We start from the raw sequence: 12,113 nt of genomic DNA, 5'->3' as shown, positions 1-12,113 counted from the left end.
AGAAAAAGAAAAAAAGTCAATGAAATATTTTAAAAATAATAGAAAATATAAAAGTAGCAGAGGGTTTTATATAACTTGCTTTAACAAGAAAACCCTCAGATTTTGTATTTAGAGGCTATTGCAGACTTATGGGATGGAATGATCAAGGCAAAGAAACAGGAAAGGGAATGATGAGAATGAGGGAAGATTTGGCAGGAATCACCAATATGTGAAAGGAAGTAGTTTAACATAATGTTGAAGAAACAAATTGGAACTAGATTATGGAGAGCCTTGAATATCAGCGTCAAGAATTAATGCTTTATGCTGTAGACAGTGGGGTGTCACTAAAAGATACTTTTTAATAGTGACATAACCATACTGGTGAATTAAAGAAAATTATTCTGGCAATGATATAGAGAAGAAGCTAACAAAATAGAGGCAGCTAATATCACAGTGAATGGTGTCCTGATCTTGGAATCAGTTGACTCTGAATTCAAATTTGCCCTCAGACACAGACATAGCAGCTATGTGTTCCTGAGAAGGTCATTTAATCTTGATTTCCTCAAAAAAAAAAAAAAAAAAAAAAGTGAGGGTCTGGATTACGGTGATTGCAGGTAGAGTGACTGAGGGTCCAGCTTTGAGAGATAAGACAATACTATGGAAACAATAAGATTTGATTAGATAGATGGAATGAGTGAGAGGCAACAGGTGAAAATTACTCTTTCAGGTTATAAAAATGAGATATTGGGTGGATGGTGGTGCCATTAGTAAAAATATAAAAGTTTGTGTAGGGACAAATATAAGAAGTAGGGAAGGAGATGATTTAGACATTCTGAGTTTCAGTTGTTTTGGGGACATCTGGATGGAGATATCTAATAGTGATTTGGAAATGTAGTAGTAAACATAGGGGAAGAAGCTACAATGGAAAAGATAGATTTGGAGTACATCTCCATGTAGAAAAGGATGGAAAGGAAAGAAGGGGGTTACTGTAGAGGGAGAAACTGTGTGTGTAAGGAGGAAGAGGAGAGAAAGGAATAGGGAGCTGTAGGATAGAAAGACTTGGAGGGGAGAGTATTATTTGGAAAAATCAAAACAACAGCTAGATATATATTTTAAATTAACTTTGTTTTTTAGTCAGTTCTATTAGTTCCAATTGTAGACAATGCTTGTTGCTTCTCAGGCTGTACATCTATCATGTTCCATAGTGAAAAATACAGGCAAATTAAGACTTTTCTTGGTCTTTTTTGTCACCTACAAAGGGGAGCCATGGTTCCTAGTGACCTTGAAAGATTGCAAGTTTAAACATCAAATTAGTGTATCATACATTTTTATACCATAAAGACTCTCATGTACTTGTTTCAAAAAAGTCATTTAGGAGTTGTAGAAATAATAGATTTTTTTTTTTTTTTTTTTTTTTTTTTTTTTGCTACTGAAGTTAAACTTGGTTATCTGTGTTAGTAAATAAATATACCACCAAAAAGGCAAATGCCAATTCCAAATGTTTTCTAGACTTCAATGGAGAGAGATTTCCAAACTTTGAATAAACCTTTTTCCTATCTTTAGAGAAAGAGTTGAGATGAAAATACAGCCATATTATCTTTAAACTTTCCATTTACTCAACTTTCTTTTTACTTTATTCCTCTTGCTAGTTTCCAGTCCCTACTTTCTATGCTTTAGGACATGGCTAAATGGAAGGACATGTGGAAGGAGACTTGTTTCTGAAAATCTTTGAAAGTTGTTATTTGACTTACAAATGCTTAATAATTGACCCAAGTTGCTGTCTGTAAAGTACCTCCTTAGGTGATTGTAATTGTCACCTTGATTATTAGTGCAGATGATTATTAATAAACTTCTTACACCAAGAATCCTCACATGCATTTTTCAGTTCAGAGACACTGGTCTCCTTTTCTCAAATAGGAAGGTTCATCTCTCAGCTACAGACATTTTCATGGGCTGTTCCTCTTATCTAGAACTCTTTCTTTTTTTATCCCCATTTCCTGGCTTCTATTAAATTGTAGCTCAGGATCACCCTTACTGAGAGTGCTTTCTCTCTCTTTATTTCCAAATTATCTTGACTACAGTTTGTATCCATAAGATTGCTTGCATGCTGTCTTCCTTTTTAGGCTGTCCACTCTTTGAGAAGACCAAGGATTGTCTATGGCCTTTCTTAATATCCCCAAGGCCCGACACAGTGCCTGGCAAGCACAGTAGACACTTAATAAGTGTTTATTGACTGACTGATTACAGATTCATGACAATATTCTTAGAATATTTATAGAATATGGAAGAAAAAGACCAGAAGTGGTCTTTGACTTAGGTCCTCTGGTTCCAGAACTGGGATTTTTTCCATTCCCTTATTTTGTATCTTTCCTTTTCTTTTGTTCCAATTTAAGTTAGCCTTCTTCACCTTCTCCTCTAAAGCAAGTGTAGAACTATGACATAGAGAGATGAGGGAGAACAGGAAAAAATTTAGAAATTTTCACATACCCCCATACCTCAGGGTGCTTTCCATATTAATTATTTCAACTCCCCACCTAAGGCTACAAAATAAAACAGTTTTATGATTTTGTGCCTGAAAAAGCAGACAACTTTACAACTTTCTTCTGATTGTGGAAGCTAACTGAAAATGAATAGTTATAATGGTGCAAAGTTTGTAATTCATATTTTAATGTGATTTTGATACTTTTGAGGCAACTAGAATTGGTAGAATAGTTACCATAGTATAGAAGGCTTGTTGTTATTTTTTTAAACTGCAAAACTTTTTTCTTCCCATATTATAGTATACTAAATTCCTGCAGAGAAGAATACTAAATATGCCTATTTTATTTTAGCATTCCCTGTCGTAGGTCCAGATGTAAAACATTTTCATCATGAAAACCTCCGATCAAGCGACAGGAATGATGACTGGTTCTGTTTCTAAAATCAATTTTAGTATTTTAAGTGCTTGTCAGGAAAGCATGGCTGTGTGCCTAGGCTCACATTCACACACACACATATGATCTTAATCTCCCATTTTCTTTGAATATACATATCATTCCCATCCTTCCAAATAAAGCCCCAATCCCACCACTTGCTTAATGTCTTCCTAAATGACTCTTGCCTAGAAGTGATCAATCTCTCTTCTGAATTCTTGGAGCACTTGTTGTCAATAGAGTACATTGAGTAATTAATCATACAATCCCTGTGATGATTCACATTGTTTGGCGCTATTTTAATTAAAACAACAATTTTGTTGTTTTTAAAAAAATAATATTCACAATGATTTTTTTTTCTGCCTCCACAACTAGATTATAAACACTCTGAGGGTGGTAACCATGTCTAATTTGTCTTTATATTCCCCCACAATGTCCTTCACAATGCCTGTAAATTTGTTCTGATTTTATTAAAGATCTAATCACATGAGCAAAACAGTTTCTATACTGGATTAATTCTATTTTGTTTTGATCTTTGTTTGCTCTTGATGCAGGATTTCCAAATGAGCCAGCTGCAACCATAGCCCTAACCACCATCAAGGAGTGGCTGAACAGGAATCATCATGAGGTAGGAAAAAACAAATCCACTTGTGACTACAACTTGTGATCTTTGATATACAAATGCAAACTGAAATTAATTCTGTAAATACATTGGTGGTTCTCAGTGCTTAGACAGGGCTGTGAACTATAGCCTCTTAGACCCACTGTCTAAGTAGCATATCACTCAATCACATCGGCTTGTACCAATTGATATTGATTGTAAAGAAATAGGGAATGACAGGGTTTACTGCAGTATGGTTTGATTCTTTCTGTTGAAGGTTGCATAGAGATTTTGCTCTGAATAAGAAACAGGTATGGACTTGTTTTTGTTGTTATAATTTACTTACAAATAAAGTTCACAATACTCTTACAACCAACATCTTCACAAGCAGGGTAAACTCTGTATTCATTAATTTTCAGGTATCCTACACTCCCTTTAGTATTTATATTCCCTTTAGTATTTTTTTAGTTGTAACTAGCTATTTCCTTAATGTTAGATCCTAGTGGGAGATTTCAAAAGTCCTGGATTTCTTCCAGCTAAGCTGTCAGGGTGGTGATTTTTTTTTTTTTTTAATGAAACAAAATGCTTCCAACAGAGTAGTCTCCATGCCTCCTATTCTTTTCATTTAAAACAATCTTATGTGATGGATTCAGCAGTTGGACTGGAGAAATGCTGAAGGGAAGGAAGTGACAAAATAACTGGAGGCAACTCTGAGCCTTAAATTTCAGACATTTGGCAATTTACATATTATGATAGCAAGCAGATTTCAAAGGATGTGCAATTTATTGCCTTTTTCTTCTAGGATTTTTTTTCTTTCTAGACCTCTGTACGAGCTGATTAGGATTCTGCAGTTATCATAATGAAAGGATTGTATTCCTGGTTATTTTGGACCAAAGCTAGTTTTCTTAATATATACAGGAAGGAGGTATTATTTTATGGAAATGCCTGGTTAGCTAGGTAGGCCTCCAGTGCTCTCTTAAGATGGAATGTTCCTGGGTGCTTTCCTTTGTTTAAAGGGGTCTTGGTGTTATGCTCTGCTAATTGCTGCAATGTCATATCTCTAAAACAGGTAAGAGCATCAGAAAATTCTAACAGAAGGAAGAACCATCTGGCTGTGCTTTCTTAGCTGCTTTCCCCTTTCCTTTTTAAGGGGCAAATCTGACAAGTCAAATTTGTGTTCTAATTGCTATTTTAGGAGCTCCCCCCTCTCCCCCCATAAGTAAATAAATGAATGTGCTAAGTCTGGCTGTTATAGATGCCCTAGTTAGCCCACTTGTTAAATTGTAGTGCTGAGAAGACCAAGGTCATGAGTGCAGGCCCCTTGAGGGCCACTTAGCTGCATTTTGTTCCTGTGGGTATGCATAGAACTCCTAACCTGCCCTAGCCACTGCCACTTAAAAAATCTACTGAAGCGCATGAGGTAAAACAGATAAAAGTTAAGGAATCAGTTTATAGCCATCATTGCTTCAATACTACAGGAGGGGAAAAAGAGATCCAAAAAAATCTACTCGTGATGATTTCTAAGCTTGAAGTCAGTAAGAAAGGGGTTCAAGTCTTGTCACTGATGCTCATTAACTCTGTGATCTCAGCAAATCACTCATCTTTTCTGTGCTTCAGGTAATGTCCTACATTTATCTATTAAATCATAGCAGGATTGGTAATCTACTTTGGTGGAGGGAATTCCTATACTGTTAATTTCCTCCCCTGAGGAAATTTTATATTCTTCGCCATTCCTTTGCTAATATTAACGCGAAATAATAATTCCCCAGCTAGATTTCTTTTGCTATTATGTGGCATTTAGAAAGTCAGTATTTATAGAAATTCCCAGTATATTCCCTTTGCAATTTCCTTTCTGTCATCATTGTCTTTGTTGTTTGCCTTCCAAAGAGACAACTCATATAAATGTTGTTTTTATGGACTTCAGTGTTTTCCCAATGAATTGATCCTAAGTGGTGTGTTTATAGATCAAGCCCACAAAAAATAGATTTTTTTTGAAGAAATGCTGTCAGTTTTCTTCTAATTCTATTTCAACTGCCACCTCCTCCTCTCCACAACACTCACAACACACACACACACACACACACACACACACACACACACACACATACACACACACAAAATGCTTTAAAAAGCTTGTTTTATGTAAACAACTTCTGCCATTGTATTAGTGTAAGTAAAGAAAGTCTATATGAAAATTCTCATCATTTTCACTTTGTATTCTACTGTAGTTATTAAACTCTAATACATAATAGCTCTAAGAAATTATTTTCATGGTTAAAGGGATGAATAAACATAACATAATTTCTTCCTTCACTGGTCACTCTTCCCAGTCAAAGCAGAAATCTGGTATTGGTGTCTTGGTCTCATTTAACTTAGACTGTTGAGATGCTTGCCATGTAATTGTTTATGCTTGACATGTTACCAAATAAAATATCTTTGTGAAATGATACTTGATTTTTTTTCTACATAATTAATAAAGTTTTCATTTGATCTAGACTAATTAGGCAATTTAGAGCAGTGAAAAGAGCATAGGATTCCAAGGAAGAAGATACTATTCTGTGCTTATTATCTATGTGAACTTGGATAGATCTCTTAATTTCTTCCTATCTAAAGTAGTGCCAATATTGACATTATTTCTGTATCTGAGTAGGCTATCATAAGGAAATAATAAAATGTGTAATAAGCATAAACATCTATGTATATGTAAGAAATTGCTAAATGTATGCAAGATGGAGAGAAGTAATAGGGGGCAAGGGACTGAGCTTTGATAGAGGACACTGAAATTTAATCAATGCTAGTAGCATCACAAGAGTCCTGATTTAGAGTTGGAAGAAACCTTGGAAGTTGCACCAACCCATTCATTTTATAGATGGGGAAACTGAGGCAGAGAAGCCAATTATTTAAGTTGTGAGAGAAAAAAGGGAGCAGTGCACCTAATTGACAAGAATAATCAATTAAAATTGTAAGCTACCAGATGGATCTTTTTTTCATCTCAGTGGTTATGTGCCAAGTGTACCCTTCTCCAGCCCAGGTCTTTTTGCTTCCAGATTCCCCAGAAGAAGCTTAAAGATATTCTTTGTATGTTCCCTACTTTTCCCCTCTCCCCCATCCATACCACCCATTAGCAGGAGTTGCTGGTTCCCACAGGCAGTGTTTCAGGTTCTCTTTCCCTATCATGACTTAATTTGTCTTTAACAAGTTGGCCTGATGGCTGGCTGATTTATTTAGTTGTCACAGAGTAGGGCTTCTTAGATTTTTCAAGGCAACATAAAGATTCTGGCACTAATGTAACAGCATCTATACAGGTAAAACACAGCTTGAACTGGTATCTCTGGCTTTTTAACATATATCATGAATGATCAGAATGTGCTACATGAATAGGTCCTATCAGTCCCTGTATCACAGGCAGCATGGTTCCATTTGGGCTAAAACTTGACATGGAGTAGAAACGAAACCTTCAACATTTACAGGTTCTGCCCTCAGCAATGAAAATTTCTTACTCTAAAAACTTTTTTTTTTTTAAATTTAGAGACACATTTACAGATTATATTGGCTACATTTAGATACTGAATAGTCAACCAGATAGAAACAAGGCCTTAGAATGCCCCAAACAGTGATTAAAATCATAGCCAAGTCTACAGTTAAAATCTGCCAATACAGGATTATTTCTAATAGTTTTACTTTTCATAAGGAGTAATTTTGTTCTAGAGGCAAGTAAGCTGATAAAAAAGGTACAGATGTAGAAGTGAAGAGTGAGCAGCAAATGTCCCCATCTGCAATGAAGTTAGTGGAGCCAGTTTAAATCATCATCAAACTATTACATGCATTCTTTATTTTCTATGGCATCTAAAAATATCTTTCCTTATAAAATTAGCGCTCCCCCCCCCCCATTCTTCTCTTATGAGATACCCCTTCAAATCTGGAAGTCTGCCGAAGCAGTGCTTTTCTAATACGTTCAGGATTGGACTACCCCAGAGAACAATTTGGTATTTGTCTATTGGTCTCTGGGGTTAATTTCATAGAATGTGTTTTTCCTCAAAGAGTGAGTGGAATGAGACATCTGGACCTCTACTCTCTGCTAAATGGCCTGGTATCATGCTATCTTTCCCAGCCTGCTTTGTGAGGAAGCTGTCAGACCCCTTTTCTTCTCATTCAGTATTTTAAAACAAACTGTAGAAGCTGATTTTCATATAATGCAAGATATAAAACTAGAGATTATACCTTACTTGTTTAAGTGACAGAATTTTATGAACTCTGATATCAGAATAACACTATGGTAAACTTTTAGAAGTTCATCATGAAATAATGACTTGGGGCTTAGCTGAAAGATATCTTAGTCTTACATAAAATGTAAGACTATATTGGTCTTGCATTCAATTATCTGAGTTCTAGGTCTAGCTGTGACATTTGACATTGGTATGACACTAGAGAAGAAAGACACTTAAACCTCTCTGTGCTTCAGTTTGGCTGTCTGTAAAATGGGGATAATAATGCTGTTACCCATTAAGACAATCTTGTTTTATGGAAAGCATATTATGTAACTTGTTATATTTGTTGTTGTTTGAGGATTTGCGTATATGGGATTGTTCAATCGTTTCTGACCCTTCATGATCCTCTTTTGGGATGATTTGACATTTTCTTTCATTTTACAAATTAAGAAAATGAGGCAGACAGGATTAAGTTACTTGCCCATGATCACACAGCTAACAAGTGTCTATAGTCGGATTTGAACTCAGGAAGATGAGTGTTTTTGACTCTAGGCTTAATATTTTATCCACTGTGCCCTAGTTGCCTCTTTGTGTATGTATATGTGTATTTAATTCTACCCTTCTGATTTAGCTCTAAATTTGTAATGTAGAGACTATTTTCTTGAATCTGCCCCACTGCCCAAGTTCTAGAGACGGTACCAGCTTCTTTGTAAATCTGCAGAATGATTTACTGGGGCACTTGCCCCCCTCCTGCAGTGGGGAGAATAGCATTCAATAATGCAGATTTGTCAAACACTTTGAAGGTTGCTAATTAAAGCAGCTGGACAGTGAAGCTATACAAATTGGAGGCCCAGACACACACCTGAGGTGGTGACCCAGCTGCATCTGGCTAAGTGTTGGCAATGGTATTTCCCAGCATCACTGCCCATTCAAGCACTCTATAGGGGATTCCAAATCCCATCCTCAGACAGACCCTATTGTGCCCCAGGGGGGCAGCATTTCAATGGGGCAGCCTTTCATTCATCTTTGAGGGAATGAGTAAGCACAAGACTAGACAGGCTTAATGAATGCATAAAGTCTCGTGCAGGTCACAAGCACAATCCCAGTGCATTAAAAAACAAGGCTGGGGAATATTTAAGGGGAGAAGGAAAGTTTTCTAAGGTTGAATTAGTTATTTGTTCTCTAGTAGCGCAGTCTGATCCTGCTTTTAAAACAAATTGCCAAATTGCTAATAAAGCATTAGCTCAAAAAGACTGGTATAAATAGTGTAATGGGATCTGAGAATCAGAGTTGGAAAGAACCTTAGAGACCATTTAATCAAATCCCCCTTATTCAACAGATGAGGAAACTAGTGCTAGCCAAGGCCACTTGCCCCAAATCATACAGGTAGCAAGAAACAGAAAAGATTATTGCTACTTATGCTATATTAAGTTCTCATCCTTTGGAGAAGGAAACAAAGCAGTCTCCATATAAACCAGTGAACGTGTGGAGGAATGGTTTGTGTGCCTCGGAGACTGACAGCTGCTGTACATGAGAAGCCCTACTTCTCATACCTGGACAGCTGGCTGCTACAGTGGATAAAGGCCTCTTTCATGAATTCATATCTGACCTCTTCAAGATACTCCATCCTTTTTTGCCTCAGTTTCCTCAATTGTAAAATGAGCTGGAGAAGAAATAATGTCGCTTCAGAGTCTTTGCCAAGAAAACCTTAAAATGGGGCTGTGACAAGTTGGACATGACTCGAACAGCCATATAAAAACACTCAAACATATTTGCAGTTTTTTCTTTTGTGTCTTAGCATTTCTTAATTATCATCATCCCTAAGGTCTGGTGACTTGCAGCCAGAAGACAAATCTAGTTTCAATATTAGTAAGAGGGATGATTTAAGAAACAAACATCTGCCTGAGAAAATTGTTAATATTTAAGGAAAACTGGGTTAATTTGTGGCAACCCACCCAAGTAGCCAACTCCTCTCCCTATACTTCTCCATACCCACCACTTCTGTGAACCCCCACCCACCCCAATCACAATGAATTGTGAGAGAACTGAATAGAATTCTGTAGTAGAGGGGAAAAAGAACCAAGTCCCATCCTATAGGAAATTATCCTCCAAGTATTCAGGGCAGAAATGCCCATTGAGTCTCTTGAGCTGTTCTGAATGCCTCTTTTGGCACTAATTTGACAAGGTCAGAGACATCTCCACTCGTTTTCTCATTATGGATCACAAAAGAACCCTTGCACTTTGGCTTTCTGTGCCAAAGTAGGTTTTTTTCTTTTTCTTTTTCTTTTTTTTTTTTTTTTTGTCCTCCCCCTTCTTGGCAGAGAGCATCGAACATATGCAGTGTTAAAAATTTGTTTGTCACTTTTACTTCAGAATCACATTATGTATTACTCAAAAACCAGTGTGTGGCCAGCTATGTGCCATTACATGAAGAGACTCAGTTTCCCCGGGATCCTGAAAAATAGGGCTTGAATTGCAGCTGACATCATGCAGGGGATATTTTGTCCTCCACATGGTGATTTACATTGTAAAATAACGTTGTAAAACATATCAAGGAAAAGCAGTCATCTTCTGTGATTAACCCACTTGCAGATATTCCAAAGAAGCTAAAGTAGCTCTTGGAGGCAGCCTGTGCTTTTATGTTAGCCCACACTTTTTATGTCAGCAAATGTTTCTGTATACCTGTGTCCTCAGCATGTTTATTTGTTCAGAGTTTAGATTCAAATATGTATTTATGAAAATAAAAACAAACAAATCCTTTAACCTTAAAATATTCATAATAGCCTGAATCAGAATGTGGATATATTAATAATAATTCTATTATGCTGTTTGGCTAGCCAAAGCATAATATTCAGGTGGAACAATTGAAGATCATCAAATGTGACATAATTACAGAAAATGATTTCCAGGTTTGAGACATAGACCATGATATTTTTTTTTCTCTCTTCAAGAAATATCATTTGCAAAGATGTGTTCTCCCTTTCTCCCATTCTTTCCCTTTCTCCTTCTTCCTCCTCATCCTTTGCTTTGTCTCTCCCCTTCTCTATCCTTCTGACTCTGTATCTCTCCCCTCTTTCTCTCCCTTCTCCACTCATTCTCTTTCTTTTTCTCATCCTGTAATTAGAAGACATGGACAATAATTATGAATATTCTCTCTTTCACCTGCTTGTTTTCCTAGAAGATTTGCAATGTGCAATACATGGTACAATCTAAGCGTTTGTGTGTTTAATCTCCTGTGTCTAAATTCACAAGATTCTCTGGAAAGTCAGGAGTGAAGGCACTTCTCTCCTGCTCAGTGGGAGTCCTCAGGCCTGTTTGATGAAATCATAGGACTTACATTAGTCTGCCAAGTAACCACCCCACTCAACCCCCTGCTCGACATTGTTCCCCAAACTGGTTGCACCTGGCACAGGCTACAGTCTTACAAGCCAGAAATAAACCCTCTTTGTAATTTTCTCCACAATTCATGCCCCTGCTTCATGCAATCAGTTATAGAGCTGTAATCTAAGGGGTTATTTTTATTATTTTTACTATATTAGTAAGTGCAGACCCAAAGGTTCAGACAGCCAGTGGAGGTGTCTTTCTTGGGCAGGACTTCAATTAGACACTGTTTGAAAGGTGATGTCTCCTGACCTCTCACGACTCCAGTGTATGTGAAGGGTTCTTCAAGATCTTCTATTTCCTCCCAGAAAGGGGATAGCTGTCTAATTAAGGTTCTAAGGGCACTTGAAACTCACACTAGCCTTCTGAGGATTCAGATTCAGAGCTTTAGCCAGATGAGTTGTAGTTTATTGACTGTTTTCCACAGCCCAGGTTCTGACTTTCTCTACCTGTCAGCCCAATTATAAAAGCTTAGTATTTGAAGAAGCCTCAAAGGTCAGCAAGTCCAACTGCCTAACCTCTGTAGGGGTCTTTTTTTTTTTTTTTTTTTTTTTTTACAATATCCTTGACAAGTGTAGTCCATGTTTGAACATATTTTATTGCTTAGGACAATGTCCAGAACATTTAACTAACTTTTTAATGATAAGGTACTCAATGCCTCAGAGGAGTCTATTTCATTTTTTAAGAATTCTAATTATTATTTTAAAGTGTTTTATTTTTGCACATATATTTCTGTCTGATACCCTTCCAGTCAGAGATCCTTTATAAGAAAGATTTTAAAAGAGGGGAAACAAAATATTTCAATAAAAGTAACCAATATATCAAAAAGTCTGGATTAAATGCAGTGTTCCACAACCATAGTGCCTTCCCTCCATCTTTAGAAAAAGTAGTATCTCCTTATATCTTTTCTGAGTGATAAACTCAGTTGTTATAATTTCACAAGACATAGTTTTGATTGTTGTTGCTCCCTTCATTTATATTGTTTTCACTATATATTTTCTTGTCAATTTATTTCATTTTGTACAGTTCATG

General features: G+C 36.6%; 1 protein-coding gene across 2 annotated transcripts in view; it reads left to right on the top strand.

Moving 5' to 3' along the window:
* Positions 1-12,113, top strand: part of MACROD2 (mono-ADP ribosylhydrolase 2) — a 2,094,477-nt gene that overhangs the window by 1,452,838 nt on the left and 629,526 nt on the right. For both annotated transcript variants that reach the window (XM_031949176.1, XM_031949177.1), the window contains exon 8: positions 3,446-3,519. In XM_031949176.1, coding sequence (XP_031805036.1) covers positions 3,446-3,519 — 74 coding nt within the window. The remainder of the gene's footprint in view (positions 1-3,445; positions 3,520-12,113) is intronic.

Source organism: Sarcophilus harrisii, chromosome 2, assembly GCF_902635505.1.
Source record: "Sarcophilus harrisii chromosome 2, mSarHar1.11, whole genome shotgun sequence".
NCBI classification, from domain to species: Eukaryota; Metazoa; Chordata; class Mammalia; order Dasyuromorphia; family Dasyuridae; genus Sarcophilus; species Sarcophilus harrisii.
Note: the sequence above shows the minus strand (reverse complement) of the source record. Positions and strands in the feature narration are given on the sequence as shown.